At 38.1% G+C, this 18,643-nt stretch overlaps 1 protein-coding gene across 1 annotated transcript in view; it reads left to right on the forward strand.

Annotated features, from left to right (window-relative positions):
* Positions 1-18,643, forward strand: part of gli2a (GLI family zinc finger 2a) — a 91,384-nt gene that overhangs the window by 47,202 nt on the left and 25,539 nt on the right. Inside the window, exons 3-4 of the mRNA XM_086090536.1 lie at positions 7,032-7,137; positions 15,575-15,780. Coding sequence (XP_085946662.1) covers positions 7,032-7,137; positions 15,575-15,780 — 312 coding nt within the window. The remainder of the gene's footprint in view (positions 1-7,031; positions 7,138-15,574; positions 15,781-18,643) is intronic.

Raw genomic sequence — 18,643 nt, forward strand, 5'->3', positions numbered from 1 at the left:
GTTAGTACTTGCACTGCTGTAAACTCTTAATCCCTGGGTCTCCATTACTCGTCCTTGTGCTGCCCTGGAGGAAACAATGTATTTTAAAGGAAATCTCCAGGATTCACAATATGTTTTGCAGCATGGGAGGATTAACATATACTGTATACAGTATCTTTCTATTAATGTATGTAAATTAGTAATGTTTTTTAGAAACACATTTAAAACCCCAAATTGTATTTAATATTAAATTTACACGTCTGTTAGCCCCATTTGACTGTTTACTAAGAGTGAACGGCAGAACAAATCAGAACAAATGTGCTGTGTGTACGTGTTTGTGGGTATGCGAGTGCACGGGCGCAGGCACACATATGATAATTTGTGTATAGCCGTTGGCACTGCGCTGTGTAGTTAGGAACCCAGCCAAGTTTTCCTGCTGGAATTTCCTGTCTGAATTGAGCACCCCCACCTCTAGTACTACTTTTCTGCTCTGATGATTTGATTGATAATGATTTCTGCTTCAATTTATAGATGTGCAAAGAATTGCCATGGTCTACTCCAGTTGGACTTGCTAATGCTAATTAGCGCGCTACTCGCGGCACTTTTATCTCCCAAAAGAACGGCTATTCATACAAAACGCAGGAATGTTTACAGAGAAGCATGTTAACATTACTCGCCGGCATATGCTCTTTCTATGCTGCAAAAAAAACAACTTTTATTGGCATAACTTGATCGTAACTTTTTCCTTCTACTCTCTAATGTGGCTACAACTTAACAGTGTATTAAAACGCGTGGAACCACACTGCCACAAGTTGCCAAATCGTGTACAACATGTACATCGCTCCCAATAAAGGCACACACAAATAAGGGAAAGACAGTATAAAATAATTAAAAAAAAATTATTTGGGGACCTTTAAAATGGATTATGATTCATATTAAATGAGAATTGCGATTATAATGAGAATAGTTTTTTTGGTACACCCCTACTTAGCATGTAAATGAATTTACATTACTGTACATGAGTTAAGTTTGTACAGTGAAACTGCATACAAAAGTTTTCTTTTAAAAAGTTTGTCCTGTGGTAGTTTTATAATACAAACCCAATTCCCAAAAACTTGGGGACACTATACAAATTGTGAATAAAAACTGAATGCAATTATGTGGAAGTGCCAAATTTCAATATTTTGTTCAGAATAGAACATAGATGACAGGTCAAAAGTTTAAACTGAGAAAATGTATCATTTAAAGGGAAAGTTGATTGTAAATTTCATGGTGCCAACAAATCAAAAAAAAAGTTGGGACAGGTAGCAATAAGAGGCTGGAAAAGTCAATTGCACTTACAAAATTACACACACAAAAACAGCTGGAAGACCAGTTACCACTAATGAGGTTCATTGGCAACTTGATTAGAGTATAAAAAGAGCTTCTTGGAGTGGCAGTGTCTCTCAGAATCGAAGATGGGTAGAGAATCATCAATTCCTCCAATGTTGCGCAGAAAGATAGTGGAGAAATATCAGAAAGGTGTTTACCAGCGAAAAATTGCAAAAAGGTTGAAGTAATCATCATCTACAGTGCATAACATCATCCAAAGATTCAGAGAATCTGTAACAATCTCTGTGTGTAAGGGTCAAGGCCGAAAAATCTTACTGGATGCCCATGATCTTCGGGCCCTTAAACGGCACTGCACCGCAAACAGGAATGCTTACTGTAAGGGAAATCACAGAAAGGGCTCAGCAATACTTCCAGAAAACATTGTGGGTGAACATAATCCACCGTGCCAGCCACCGTTACCAGATGAAACTACAGTACAAAGAAGAAGCCATTTCTAAAGCAGACCAAGAAGCGCAGGCGTTTCTCTAGGCCAGGGGTTATTAAAAATGGAGTGTGGCAAAGTGGAAACCTGTTTTGTGGTCAGACGAATCACAATTCGAAGTTCTTTGTGGAAAACTGAGGCGCTGTATCATACTGACTAAAGAGGACAAGGACAACCCAAGTTATCAGCACTCAGTTTATAAGCCTGCATCTGTGATCGTATAGGGTTGCATGAGTGCGTGAGGCAGAAAGGTATATTCAGATTGGAGAACAACATATGCTCCCATCCAGGCATCATCACTTTCAGAGAAGATCTTGCATTTCTCAACACGATAATGCCAGACCACATGCAGCACCAATTACAACATCATGGCTGCGTAGGAAAAGGATCCGGGTATTGAAATGGCCAGCCTGCAGTCCACTTCTTTCACTTATAGAGCACATTTGGCGCATCATAAAGGGGCAGGTGCAACAAAGAAAGCCAAAGACAGTTGAACAATTAGAGAGACGCGTGTTAGACAAGAATGGGACAGCATTCCTATTTCTAAACTTGAGAAACTTGTCTCCTCGATCCCCAGACGTTTGCAGACTATTGTAAGAAGAAGAGAGGATGCCTCACAGTGGTGAAAATGGCCTTGTCCCAACTTTTTTTTAGATTTGTTGACACCATGGAATTTAAAATCAACATAGTTTTCCCTTAAAATTATACATTTTCTCAGTTTAATCTTTTGACCTGTTCTTTATGTTCTATTCTGAATAAAATGTAAAAATTTGTCCCAACTTTTTGGGAATTGGGTTTGTAATTAAAATGTTCTTGTTATCGTCAAATTTATTATTTTATGTTGACCCTCCTTTTTTGGTGTACGTTAAAAGGGTTCTATTATTTAGTGGTTTTCTTTTTTGTTCTGCATTTTTAATTACTGTGGAGCTATTTGGTGACGAACCCCATTGTATGAGCACCCTGCGCTTTTTGCAAATGGATAATAGAAAGCAATGACGACACACACAAAGGTCTCATGCATCCCATCAGCATTTGTCACAAAGGGCTCTATTTTCACAGTGCGTGCATGTAGAAATGTTTTTGTATCCTGATTTTTTGTGCAGGTGAAAGAGTCGCTGTCCTTGTTTGCCAATTTAGCAGACACGCCACGCTCGTTCTGGCGTAGCGAGGGTGTGTCTTCAAATATACAACTGGCGAAATGACAATTTGGTGGCAGAAAGTCGGACCAAATTTACACCTGTTCAGACCACGTCTAAACAGTGGTGCAGCTGATCCAACGCAATTTTGGTTAACTTGATTGCATGCAGGCAGATCCTGAGCCACACTGCGTCGATGTTATTGTAATTCATTCATATTATATATGACAACACTGAGAAGATGCCAGTGGTTATCACCAGTTCATTTAATGAAGATACCTGTTGATGTCAGCACACAATAAAATGAATTCTTTAAAAATCGATAAATACGATGAAACAATTAAAATATGTGTTTGTACAACTTTTTAAGGAATACAGTGAAGTGCAAAGAATTCAATTCAATACAATAGGGCAGGGGTGGCCAAGTTCGGTCCAAAAGAGCCACTATCCAGCCTGTTTTCCATGTCTCCCTTCTTCAGCGCAGCTGAATCTAATAAACAGCTCATCAGCAAGCTTTGCAGACACCTGATAATGATCCTGATTATGAATCAGGTGTGTTAGTGGAAAGAAACATGGAAAACAGGCTGGATAGGGGCTCTCGAGGACCGAACTTGGCCACCCCTCGAATAGGGCTTCAAGTCATTTAGTAATATCTACCATGTTAAGAATTAGGGCTGGGTTTAAAATATCGATATATCGATATCGAATCGATATTGCTTTTCATAGCCCAATATCGATTTATAAAACCATGTATCAATACTTTTAATACGGCTTTTTCCGGTAAATGAATGTGCCCGAGGTGAGCACGTACTCGTTCAAAACCTCGTGTGAGTGTTGTTCAAATGTGCCCCTCTGTTATTCAGAGTACCTCAAAAGGAGCCCAGTGCTTACAAAGAAAGGAAACAGCTCAAGCATGAGCTGCTCCGAGCTGCTGATTGCTATATAACTTTGAAAATGGGCTGCGTTTTAATGCAAGCGGATCGCATTGCGGGTCTCCCTCTCGAAAAATACACACATGCAAACACACACTGTTTAGACAGATGCACTATGGAAAAGCTTTTCTTTTTGCAGTAGTTTTAAATGGCTTACCTTAACAAAAATTCTGTGTCACATTGGAGCCAAAAGTAGAATCCCGATCGTTATCTGCGCATTTTGCTGCTCTAAATAGTAAATAAGTCATACTACACTATAACTTACACAAGACTACGGACTTCTTCTTCTACTTCCATTTGATGGTTGTCAAATACTTTTGGTTCATTAGCGCCCCCTTCTTTTGCATAGATACCTATGGCTATGAAGAAGGCCACTGGAAGTAATGCACGACTTCTTTTTCTTTCTTATTGCGGTTGGCAGGTGCTTTTGGTGCATTACCGCCACATTATTAAACGGAGGCATGCATGTGGCACTCATTAAACTGTACATTAAATGAAAGAAAAAGTGAAAGACTGAACACAAATACCCCCCAAAAGAAGTAAGGTAAGAAATTAGACATAAAAACACAAAATGTGGATGCATAATTTTGCACTATGACTGTGTCTCTTATGTCAATTTGTTTTTATTTATTTATTAACCACTGGAACCTTAGCATAAAAACCGTCACAGGAATGTGAATGTCGTGATTTAGTGTTTTTGCCACTTTATTTACATAGCACTGTAGTTGTAATTTATTTCAATTATTATTTATTGTTTTGATCAGGTTATGTTCAATGATTAATCTAACTGCATTGGATTCAATTATAAATAAATATTCATATTTTTATTAATGCACCAAGTAAGAGAGTTAAGTTTCTACCATTTGCAAGTCTTCCAAATAAAAGTAAAATTAGTACTGCGCGAAATCCTTAACTGAATTGAAAATCAATGTGAATCATGAATCAAATCAAATCGGGCCCTTCTGAATTGAATCAAAACGATTTTGGAAATCTGAATCGATACCCAGCCCTATTAAGAATTCCTCAAGCTGTTAAGTGTGTGATGTTTAGTTATATCTTGCTTTGAAAACCATGCTTTTAATTTGGAAGGCTGCTCTGTATTTCCGTTTCCTGTTTCACATTCTCCGTTTGTCATTCATCTCTTTTAGTATACATAAAACCCAAAGGGAAATGAAAAAGCCACATTACAACTATAATGTAGTATGTATAAGAGCTATAATCAGCATCTGTGAGGGCCGTAAAACGGCACCATTCTATTTTTAGCGCCGCAGCTCGACAACGTCAATAGACAATTAAGCGCGCGGCAAACATAAACGAGGCAATTAAACACGGCAAAGTTACGTGAGCTACAAACATATATAACACACATTGGACCACAGATAAAGGCGATATTATTCACAACAAGAGTACTTACAAGAGAACAAGTGTTAACTCATAACAAGACAGAACAAAACTTTTGTACCCCCCAGTCTTTCTGACAGTTCCTGACCAAAAAATGGAAGTGTCTTGTAAACTAGTGAGTATCTAGCACACGTATACATTCATAAAGACAAAATAAGATCAGTTCTATTTTGTCCCAAATAAATTCTGACTTCAAGTGGCTGTCTATTGTCATGGTGGAGTCTCTTGGGCCCTTCCTATCCTGTCCACCCGAGAAGGTGAGAGGCAATGCAAAGTATGCAGCGTCATTCACAGAGTGCCCAAACGGCTGGTCCCACTTGTGAAACCAAACTCACACCTCTTTTTCCATGCACTTATTTGCACTCATGCATTTATGGGGTGCCTCTCTTGGCTTTGTACACGTGTACACGTGTTGACTCTGCAATTGCTGACTGTGTCAAATACAAAAGCTGGAGAGAGCCTCTGGCTGACATCCAGTGGCAAAGATCTCAATGGAAACGCAAAGTCTTTGGCCTACTAAGTGAGTGCAAAGACAAGAACAGACTGAAAGGCTGGGACTGATGGCGCATGTTTGAATTTTACTGTTTAGGGTTCATTTTATAAGCGAAGTCTGAACTTATTTTGGATCTCGAAAATTACTAGAAATGTCATATGAAATGCTCCTGTGTGACACAGGTTTGTGTATTTCCATCTAATTGTCATGAAAACATCATCATTGTGTACTGTAAGTTGATAAGAGAGGTACATGAGCAATGTTAGTTAAATCTAAAATGAGTTCTAAACTAATTAAATCTTGTCCAGTTCAAAAATGACAATGTAAAACCTTCCTTTTCAGTATCCTGTTTAAATGCTCAAAACAAAATAAAAAATTTGTGTTATTGTAGAATATAAAAGTGTACAATTAAAAAAACAAGACATACACTAGTATATATATATATATATATATATATATATATATATATATATATATATATATATATATATATATATATATATGTGTGTTAGTTTTTTTCAGAAGTACAGGGAAGAGACTTTATAAGTTGTATGCAAGGTGTCCCATCCCTTGGCTACATATAGTACATGCGATAGTACATTCCTTTTTGCTTTTTCTAGCTTATGAAGCAATTCTAGGATATTTTATTTCTTTATCATTTCATTTGTGTTATGCTCATCCAGTAGTAGTGCAGTTAACCCAGCCGTGTTGAGTGCATGTAACCATAGTGGTTGAAGTTCGATACATACATACTGTAACTATTCCTCCTGTACAATGCCACATTAAAAAAAACGGGGTAACTATTCGTATTTTTAACATGAAAATAAATTTTGGGAAGAGCTCTCCTAAACTGAACTCAAATATTTTTAGAATCTCGATGCAGCTGTCATGACAACGATTAATGAACATCAGCTGTGTGTTGTTCTAATGAGGCTTCCCATAACCGTCAGACCATTTTATGACAGGAAATGGTGTTCGTGCAGTCTTTGTCTCACACATAAAAACACTTTCATTGTTGTGTAAAATCCATGTTGGTATTATTGGATACGAAAAGCCATTAATTAACTGTAGCTCTTCAGGCATTAGGCACCGGCAGACTAGAAGGTATCAATTACTCATGGCTTACAGGAACTGTAAAATGGTAGTTACATCTCGTGCTGTGGTGAGGACACTTCCCAGGATTTCTTGTCTCAGGTCGTTTGATGTTTAGTTTTTCCTCTTGCATTCATTGTTTTTTTTCCCCTTTTTAATCTTTTCAATGCTGTGTTCGTTTACAGGTGTCCACCATATCTTCCCTACATTTCACACACCCATCCCAATTGACATGAGACACCATGAGGGGCGGTACCATTATGAACCACACCCCCTGCACACCATGCATGGGTAAGTTTTTTTCAACTCCTTTCACGCTCAAACAGACATTTGTTTTTATAAAACCTGTTCAATAGAAATCCTGATGTTGACGTCACGCGTCCCAAAATGGGCATTAGCGACGCCATTTTGTCAGCATAGAAAATGTGTCTGCCACTTTGAGTAAACCGCAAACTGCACACTTTAAATATGATTGACAGCTGTTGTGGACCAGCTGCCACAACGAGAAGAGGCAAAAAAAGGATTGAGCATGCTCCAGGCTACCAAAAGAGGAACCAATGCATAGCCAATGGAGCACTTGGAGCACATGGTGGCTGAATCAGCAGATGCTAACTGTTACCACACGCAAAATGTGGGGGAAATAATCATTGTTCATTTGTGCTGCTATGGTTTAATAGATATTACACAGTTGAATTTAATAACTGACCAACGCCATAAAGAAGACTTTTTGCGGCATAAATGATGGCGGTCGCGGCTGGATTAGCAGCTGCTAAATTGCTAACGTACATAAATTACACTTCCAAAACTTGCATGAAACTACTAATTTCGATGGCATTTTGACCACACATAAAGAGGTAATAAATCCGGATTGTACAAACTTGTAAAGCTTTTGTATGATCAGATTTGAAAGCACTTACCGGCATGAGAGGAGGTAATTCCACGTAGCAGCGTCGCTGAGTAAAAAAAAAAAAAAGCCCTCCTCCTCATCGGCAATCCAACATTGTCCACCTTGCGCATGTATATCCTTTTCATCAAAGTGACTCTCAATGCTCTTGGGCGAAAAGTTGACAGATAAACACTAGTTTTTGTTTAGTTTTAGTTCTAGTCCTCACCATTGTAGACAGCATCTGCGGCCCAATTAGCAGCCGCTAAGTTGCTATCGTACCCAACACACCGTAACACTGCAAGACTTGCATGAAACTGCTAACTTCATTGGCATTTTGACCACCCATAAAGGGGAAATAAATCCGGATTTTACACACGTATTAAGTCTTTGTATGATCAGATTTGAAAGCACTCACCGGCATGAGAGTAGGTAATTCCACGTAGCAACATCACCAAGTTGAAAAAAAAGCCCGCCTGACACTTCACCTGCAATTCAACATGTCCGCCTCGCGCATGTATATCATCTATTTTTTATCAAAGTGAGTGTCAATGCAGGGGGGCGTGTTCAGAGAAACAGTCACATGACATCTGGATCTCTATTGTCTAGTGACAGTAGGACTACGAATTAATTCAGTACAATTGTCAATTCACTAACATAATTGCTACACATAGTGTGGTAGCACCAATGAGAGCTGGCTGACTTTTGTATCACAAAAATTAAATGGATACTTTAGGAAGTTACGTGCCATACAAACACAGTTGATGTTCAGTCATCTGATGCCCGAGAAGGAGAAAGCAGAGTTACTTTACTCATTCTGTTTTGTTAAATGTGATGCTTTTGAGACAGAAAACACCCTATTATCACCTTCATCCAGCTGTTCTTCCTCGGAGTGTCAAATACGACTATGGTGTGTCATCCTGGCAAAAAAGGGCAGGATGTCTGTGCAAGGCATTTGGTCAAAAGACTTCAACAGCTGTCGGCTGCTTTGAGGTTAATGGGTTTTAGGTCCTATGAAACATCAAAAACAGTATGTAATGAAGGCCCAAAGGCAATTGTTCTCAAGTTGTCATCAAGCAAGATTACTTTGGTACATGCTGTTTTGTTACAGAAGTTGCTGCTTGGCTGAACACATCAATTAGGGCACCATATACGAGCTAACCATTCCAACATTTCGCTTCATGCCAGATTTGCCATCCAATTTACTGTATCCAAATTACTGAGATGATTAATTGTGGGAATGCTGAAGCATTCCCAGATATGTTATTGTGATTTTTATTCTCCACACTTTTTTGCCGTGTAACAACTCCCACATAATACTTTCGATTTACACCATTCAAATTTCATCTTGCTTCAAAAATTCACGCCGACTGGGTATATATAGTCTGATTGACATTACTTACAGTATTCGCACAATTTAACGTTAAATACCAACTTTTCCCCATTCATTTTCAATGTGACAGACATTACATACTGCTCAGTGGCGCAGTTGTTAAAGTGCATTGTCCAGTAATCAGGATGTTGTGGGTTCAAATCCCACTTTTGACTGTACATTGCAAATATATCTATGGCCATTATGCTAAGTTATATACATGTAGTCATTATGCTAAGTGATATACATGTATACCAACTGATTAGGAAATGGATTACAATTTCACTGAAATTATTAAATGCATGTTAGCTTTTAGCTGATGACACTTTTCTAAATAAATACGTTATTAGCCATGATTTTGAACAATTCAAATTAACTCAGTGGTTAGAGCAATTGCCTTCCACCACAGAGAATCTGGATTCAAACCCTCCTTTGACCACATTTTAGTACTTTAGTAATTTATCTTTCACTTTACTTCATAACCACATGCATTCAAATTTTAGCATTCAGCTAATAGCATTAAATTTTCAGCATTTCCACGCAATTTTTCGGCAGAAATTCAAATTCTCGATTCCTTGTCATGATAATTTTGCTGTCAGAAAATTGCATGAAAACTGAGAGTGGATACATGGACCAATAGTACTGTTGTATTTTGTTAGGCTCATTAAAGTACTGAAGATAAATGTATTGTTGTTTTTGGATTAGGGATGACCGAGTAGAAAGATACTCTGGAATTACAGAGGGCCTGTCTGTAAATATTAGCTTTTGTTTAGTTTTTTTACTCTTTTTTTTTAAACTGATGTAGGATTTTGGTGGACTAATTTTGACGTTTACTTTAGTAAGTTTATTGCAAAGTAACAACTCATTCTTGAGTACCATTTGGCTACTCTACTCACCTCTGAATTGTTGTGATATTTGTTTGGTGGAGGTACATGCGATTAAGTTGATGCTTCTCAATAATTTTTGGGGTCACGCTTAGAAGAATAATAAAATATTTTGCGCCCACCCCAACTCTCTGCCGTATTGATAAAAAATGTCATTTGTCTATATAAAACTTTTGTAAGTACTCCTTGCACTGCCACCTACTGTAGTGGATGTGCAATTACACATTATTCTAGTGCAGCAAAAAGAAGAAGAAGAAGAAGTTCCCTGAAATGAAAGCAATAGCCCCCTTGAATATAGCAAAGTTAAAATCTGATAAGCTTCAAGTAGACAACATTGTGCCTGCCAGTGTGTAATCAACTAGCAAGAAGTCAAAGGTGATTAGGAGGTCATCAGATAGGAGAGAATTTTGTGTGAATGGTATTGTTTTTAAATTGAAGGTCATAGGTCAGAACAAGGTTGAGTGTGTGATCATGAAAGTGGGCTGCTCAATATACAGTCACCTCTCATGCTTGCGGTTCAGCACCCGCAGATTCAATAATTTTTCATTTTTTGTTTTGTTTTGCGGGGTTTCCCCCATTTACCCCATTGAATATACAGTATATTTATTTATTTATTTATCATTTATTTGGGCATCTTTAGTGCAATCTCACAAGCCGAGAAAGCTTGCAACCACCATGTTTGATCAGATAGTCACCATACAAACTCCAGCCCTTTCCTTCCAGAACAGTGTTGCAGTAGGTGAGAAAAAAGGACCTCCTGTTCATTCCACAGTTGGCATTTCACCATTTTGGTAAGCAGTCACTGGGCACACTGAAAACCCGAAATATGACCAAGGTTTCTGTGTGTAAGGTCTGTGGCTGAACCTGACCTAGTACACAAACAGATGTGGTCCCTCTCACTAGGCAATCAGTGTACACAAGGCCAGTTGCACCACACTGAATTAAATACAACTTGTCGATGAAACATTTGGCTGGTGCACTTTCCCACCTCATTGTTTTGTATTGGTTAACATAACGTAAAGTTATCCGGACATGTCTTAGTACATGCTGTTGCATGTTGGATCCAGGGTTAGGCCATGTTATTGGGATACATGTGCATCGCAAGACGCATTTATTTCGTATCGTGACCTTTGAGGTTGTTGGCAATCCCTAGCCCTAGTAAAGCCACATCATCATGAAGCAGTTTATCAGCTTCAAAGAAAATATGAGCTGTTCAAAATTATCTTCTTTCACCTTATTTGTTTAAATCACTCTTTTTTTCTTACTAAGATGTAATGATGCAATCGTTGCCTCATCATGAGCACTGGTATGTGTGTACTATGAGCTGAACAAGCTGTGCCATGACCAAATTTTTTTTCACATCAGAGTTTTAACAATGGAACAACTGAGCATGGGATTTTACGAATGTCAGAGAAAAATAGTAGTCTTCAAATAATGCCACGCAATAACAAACACACATTATCTCACATTTTCCTCCCATCCTTGGCAGTACAAACAAACAATTTTGATTTTTAAATGTATGTCCATTCTTAAAGTACTATTTTTGTCCCTGAGTGAGCAGCCACCCATTGTGTTGAGGTATGGTGGTGGTTTCTATAAATGGCAGCTGCTGATTAAGAGACTATTTCTCTCCAAGGGCTCTGAGGTCCTCAAACAGCCTCCCATTCAACCTCTGGGATTGAAGCCTTTGGAATTTACTTCAAGTAAAATCTTGTCAGTAAGGCTTCAATAATGGTTCTTACCAGGCAAGACTATTATTTGAAACCTCTTGACAGACAGTTGTAAATGTCACCTTATTATCAAGATCTCATACCCACTTTTTGTCCTATGAGTGATTTACACGTTTGTGTGCACTGAACATGTGGGCTAGCTATCAGCCAAGAAACAAATGATAAACATAGCTTTACAATATTGTTTAAATAAATGTACATAAGTTATCCCATATTTACTCTTATAGTATTGCAAAGCATGACTCATGCTCTTGCAGCTGCAGAACAGGAACTGTGCCCTTCTCACAAATAAGGACTGAAACATTTTGTTGTTGGAACGCCCTGTAAATAAGAAGAATAAGAAGAGAGGGCTCGGGAGAGTGCTCCTCAGAGCGGTTAGGAGATTGTAGCTGAGCACATCTCTGTCTGTTCCCTCGCGAGTAAAAAGAATCAAGTCTTGTCTTCCTTTCTTGTCTATTGTTTATTAAATGTTCTAGGTTGACTGAACCTGACAAATATCAGTCGTCTTTTCCTTAGTCTTTCCATTGCATACAATGATATTTTCCTTGTCCATGTCATTGAACGGTGTTGTTCATATAATTTTTTTTTTTATCATAAGTAGCTTTTTAATACCTTGTGTAAAATACAAGTCAGTGAAAGTATTTAAATAATTACATTACAAGAGCTAGTTCCACTTAAGCAAGACCTTGAGTGGAACAGCCAAGCTGTAGTCTGAGGAGGCAGTGTCAAACTTTCTGTGTGCAGCTTTGATTTGGACCAAAGGAAGTGTGTTTTTGTACAGTACATGTGGTGAATGTTTCTTCTCACTTCTAGCCTCTCATTCGAGACAGAAGGCTCTCTATAGTTGTTTGTAGGTGAAGACTGGGCCTGATGGCAGAAAGTTGGCTCTCAGACAAGGCCGGCAGTCTGCAGACGCTTGCTGGAAATGGAACAAGAGCCAAAGCTCTAGGTTGGTTGGCCCAGCCTGAAGTAAGGAGGGTTTTGTTGAGTGCTGGGATGGGTCAATGAGAACCCTGATGAGTGCAGCATTCTTTACATGACAGACAGACAGACAGACAGACAGACAGACAGACAGATAGATAGATAGATAGATAGATAGATAGATAGATAGATAGATAGATAGATAGATAGATAGATAGATAGATAGATAGATAGATAGATAGATAGATAGATAGATAGATAGATAGATAGATAGATAGATAGATAGATAGATTCAGGGCCCACAATTTAAACGATTACATGTATCAATTTATTTATTTTTACATAATTTAGGCTTCCAGCTCATGAAACCCACAAAAACAGGAATTCAAAGAAATTTGAATACTGTGAAGAAATCACCATGTACTTCTCAGTTTTTGCAGAAAAAAAGAAAAACAATTACAAATATGGTGTTTTCAAAACATTGTCAATCTTCCAATCTTCATTTCTCGATGCGCCGTGGCATTCATGCAATCAGGCTGTGGCATTGCCTGGGATTTTTGGAAGCCCAGATTTCCTTGATGCTTGTCAGCTCTTCTTTGTTTTTGGGGCTAGCATCCCCTTGATAATACACCATTACAACTTCAAGTTTATTCTGCGTATAATATGCTGATTTTCATACTCATAATTCCTCTCAGGAGCCTCTTAAGGCTACCAGGTGTTGTTACCACACACAGAGGAGCAATAGGCTGCTTATCAGTGCTGAAGAACATTACAGTATGTCGAACAAGTGTTGAAGCCACTGCCAGCGGCCAGGGACTCGCTTGTATTTTACCCCTCGGCAGAAGAAGTATTAAACTACTCCTACATATTTCTTTTTCAGCTGCAGAGCTTCTGCTTACTCTCTAGACATCACATATTTAATGTACAGCCCACAAAGAAAGGAGGGCTATCTTAGAATTCTAGCAAGGCTTTCTGTTTTGCCGAAGGTAGTTAGAGGCAACTTCTGAAGGATTTTATCATCGACATTGTAATGCCTGATGTGATTTGCCAAAGCAAACAAGACTTCCTGACACACAGATGAAAGGTTTTAGTCTTGACTTGTCTGCACCCCCAGGGCCCAATAAGAGAAGGCGAACAAAAAGGATTACTTTGTATTAGCTGAAGGAACTGGTGAAAGGACAGAATGTAAGCAGACACAGACACAAATACTTCATTGTCACTATAGTTTGCCTGTCATTGTACCAAAGATCAGTCTGAGCTCAGTATATCAAGTTACCTTCCTTGATACCACATCTTATCACTTTGTCTCCCTTTGTCAACAGTTTATCTGAAATTGTTTTTTTTCTATAAGCGACTTTCACTTTGCAGTCTGCGATACCAATAAATTGGTACATGTACATGTGGATGACTGGGACTTTGTTCCATTTCAGACACAACTAGCCAAAGAGCACAATTCTCTGTCAAAAGAGCATATAATAATTTTTTTAGACAGTTTATGCAGTTGTTGTTTTTTTTTACTGTATTGCTTCCAGTACGTCTATGTGGAATTGTGAATGTTAGAGTTTGTGTGTGTTTCCATGTCAATCTAATCAGCAATGGCCCTTCAAAATCAGTAGTATTAACCAATGTAACTTAAACTACTGTATGTTAGCACTGGACCTTTTTCTTTAACCAATCAGATTTCAAATTTGCCACTCTTTTACCCTCTGATTTGGTTTGTCAGAACAAAACCACTTGACTAGCAAAACACGACTGTAAGGATCTGCACAAATGAATACATTTACTGGCCTCTGGCCCAAAAAATTAATTAATTAAAGAGTGCCAAATACATCTAATTAGTTTCTGCCTGGGTAATTTTGGGCTGCTGAGTCCAAAAATGTTATCCGTTTGTTTGAATTGGCTGTAGTTTTTGAGATATTGATATGACAATTAAGTGATTAATAATATGCTTTGACTGTTGGCTGTTGATTTGAATATTTTTTGATCATTACTAAAAGCAGTGTTTGTGCTTTGACGCCACCGTTTTTTGCATTTGTTTACTGATAATATTACCTAATTTTCTCAGAATATTTCTTGATTTGGGGCGGCGTGGCTCAGTGGTAGAGTGGTCGTTTCCCATCCGTGAGGTTGTGGGTTCGATCCTCTCCCCTGGTGACCATGTCGAAGTGTCCGAACCCTGATTTGCTCCCAATGGGCCTGGCAACGCTATATGTTGGCAGCAGCCAACCACTGGTGTATGAGTGTGTGTGAATAGGTGAATATGAGGCTTTGTAAAGCGCTATTAAAAAACAGCAGCCAATTGTCACATGAAACGTGACTTGCATATAGAAGGCTCTCTGCAATAATGCTTGTCGTCTTTCAAAATATCACATCAAGAATGAAATAATACTGTATGGATGGATATGCTTGAAATGACAAATCCAGCCTGCTCAAAGTTGGAGCAAAAAGAGAATACTAATGCCATAACTTGCGTATAGTTAGCACATTTTTAAACAAAAATGTGCAATATCTCAAAAATTATAGAGTCAATTTTGGGGGGCGGGGGGGGGGGGTGTAATTTCTTGATTTAGAGACATCAAAATGGCCTAAAACCATGGAATCATTCTCATCCCAAATACTGTATGTGTGTTGGCTAGTGTGATCAGCAGCTGAGTGGGATGTGTTTGACTTATTTTTCAAAGTTTTGTTTGTCATCGATTATTTTCCATATGTTAAAAGTGGCACAGCTGTATGCTGTTGGGTTTTGTTTTCTATAGTATTAATACTTTCTATAACTGCAATTTGATTTTGTTATATAATGGACTCCCACTGTTCGCCGGGGACCGAGCCGAGCCACAAATATCGAAAATGCGCAAATTCATGGCCTGCCACTTACAGCGGGCTGGGAAAAAGCTTTGAAAATGCTAATTTAAGGCCTGTGTGTTTCCTATCACCACAGAGGTCCAGGACTGACTGGCAGTCCAGTAATCTCAGACATCTCCTTGATTCGTCTATCACCTCATGCAGCGACTGGGCCGGGTGAGTCTCCATTCAGCCCGCCACATCCCTACGTCAGCCCCCACATGGAGCAGTACCTTCGCTCAGTGCACGGAAGCCCCACCCTCTCCATGATCTCTGCAGCACGAGGACTGAGCCCTGCCGATGGTGAGACCTACCACATTTAAAAATATTAAGTTGTTTGGACCAAACATAATTTATAATAAAAAAATATTTATAAAATATATATATTATTATTAATCATCTTTTTTTATGGTACAAAACAAGAAAATGTTTAAACGTAAAAAACAAATAAAAAATATTAAGACAAAATTATTTGAAACACTATAATAACGCAAGCTCCTTTTGGACGAAACAAAATTTATTAAATTTGTTTTTATTAAAGTTTTTGTAAAAAACAAATAATGAAAAAAAGGAGCAAATGCATACATTTAAACAACTCAATAACTAGTATTAATAATATTTTCCTTTTTTTTTTTACAATTATGCTGATTTTGTAATTGTGGAGTGTAATAGAAATTGTAATTGAATTTCGATTACCGGTAATTGCACAGCCCTAACAGACCCTATAATCTATTTTCAGGGCAGCTTAAATCAGACGTAGCATTATTATTCAAGCAACCACAATTACATAATGCAAAATAAGACCCAATTGTAATAAAGTGCTTATATTCCCATAATATCAGCATAAATTGTACAAACTAATATTAATGATGACAGCCATTTGTAATAAATGAATAATTTATTACAATTGCCAAAACATTTTACCTACTTGATAATCAATAAAACAGCTTACAGGCATTTAATGCTAGTAAAAGTGTATTTTTTCTTCTTTGCTGTCTAAGAAAACATTCCCACGTCTGTGTTTATTAGTTGTGAGGAGCCAAGGAAACCACAGATGTAACCTGCGGCTTATTGTAATTCACAGATCGAATATGTTTCCGCACTGATAGGCTTTGGGTCAACATAAAAACAAGTTGGAAAAAAGTGAAAACTTTGTTTTTAATTATTATTGATGAACAATGAATGTTTTGCAGTACTGTAGCTTCTACCATTCATTCAAATTATCATTCTGCTGTGTTTGTTGATATGGTCATATGCAAACAATTCAAAGCCAAGAGTCATGCTGTATAACTAGATTACTACTGTTAGAGGTTGGTGGACAGACAGCTTATGCACTGCATAGACCTATTATAGAAAAATAAGTGCAGATTGATTTTAAGTCTGAAACTTATCACCAGTGGGGTGTGACAGGAAATGCGAGAAAAAGGAATGCAGGCATCAATTCGCAACAGATGTTATTTCAAGGCAATTGACGCGTTGAACAGGTTAAGACCCACACTCCTCATATATGTGACCCACTATGAAATGAGTGGGAAATCACATTAGATTAGGTTAGATTCTGAGATACAACGCAAAATTGTTTAAGTAGGCCAACATTTTCAAATTTGCATTTCAAAAAATGGGACTAAAAAGGCTCAGAGGGGAATGCTTCACTTAGTCCTCAGCGCCTCCAGTCGTGTCTGGTCCGCTGACCTGAGGCGCCGGGCAGTTGCGTATTAGTGGAAGGGCTCAGAGAGGTATGGTGGGGCAAGACCATTTAGAAATTTGAAGACGAATTGAAGAATTTTTAAAATAACTCTAAATTGCAAAGGAAGCCAGTGAAGAGAGACTAAAATAGGGGTAATGTGCTCCCTTTTATGAGCACCAGTTAGGAGACGAGCAGCAGCGTTTTGGACCAACTGGAGTCGGACTGGCTGACTCCAGTGGATACTTTCAAAAAACAATTACGTAAAAACTTACTTGTTTAAAAATGCATTTTAGTTCCATAAATGTGCTGACATTGTTTTCCCCTCTTGTATTTTTTGTTTTATGTCATGTTTTTAAACCCTGTAAAGCAATTTGTAACCTGTGTATGTGAAAAGTGCTATACCAATAACACTTATTTACTTACTTCAGTGCTGCTAAGAAAGGAGTCTTAAACTTGGCAAGTTGCCCAAGATGAAAAAAGCTGGATTTGACAACAGCACCAATTTGCTGGTCCAATTTAAAATCACTGTCCATCTTAACACCCAAGTTCAAGATAGTTAGCTTCATTCTTTGGTCTCAAATTATAGTAAAAACAATCGCTTATTACCTTGCGGTTGTCGTAGATATGCACATGGGGAACCCCCAACATACGGTATTGGTCGGGGTATCAGTATAAAGCTAACAATTCCCTTTTGTCAATTTTGCAAGTAATTTCATACCCTCTTAGTCATTATGAGTTCAAGTTTAGGTTGAGAATCCGCAGGATTTTTCATAAACAAGATCCTGTAAACTCTTGCCAACTTCGAAATGGCTTTAAACATAATAATAATAATTGGGGTGCGTTTTGAGTGGCCTTGTCATCCAGACTTATAATTGAAATTACCTTAAAAAGGCCATTCAATGTTTGAAAACTATCCGAAGAATAGGCAAAATGTCGGCAGACGTGTGAAAGACTCACTGCCAGTTATAGAAAATGTCAGTTGTTGCTGCTGAAGGTGGCCCAACCACCAGTTACTAGGTTTAGGGTCAAAGTATTGTTCCAGTCAGAGGCAGGTGCTTTGAATGGTTTTGTTTCCTTAATAAATAAAATTAATTTAAATTGTGCATTTTATGTCTACTTGGGTTATCTTGATCTAATATTTACTTTTTTTGATCTTAAACATTTAAGTATGAACAAATCATTTAAGAAGAAGGCAGATACATTTTCACTATCGATTTGTATAAGGAAACCAACAGGCAAGCACTCGGGGATGGAGGCAAGGAAAAGGAAGAAACCTCAAACACACTAAGACTGGTGGGGTTGAGATGGGAGACAGACAGCGGATATTACGTATTCTCATTATAATGTACTCAACAACAGCAAAATTATGTCAAAACTAAAAAAGGAAAGATACACACCTTTTGCTGGCCCATCACTGTGACGTCTCCCTTGACTGCATGTATGTAAATATGTTCTTTGCGTGTTGAAATACATGAAAAA

The sequence above is a fragment of the Leptonotus elevatus genome, chromosome 12 (genome assembly GCF_054856555.1).
Source record: "Leptonotus elevatus isolate MCC_2025b chromosome 12, RoL_Lele_1.0, whole genome shotgun sequence".
Lineage (NCBI taxonomy): Eukaryota > Metazoa > Chordata > Actinopteri > Syngnathiformes > Syngnathidae > Leptonotus > Leptonotus elevatus.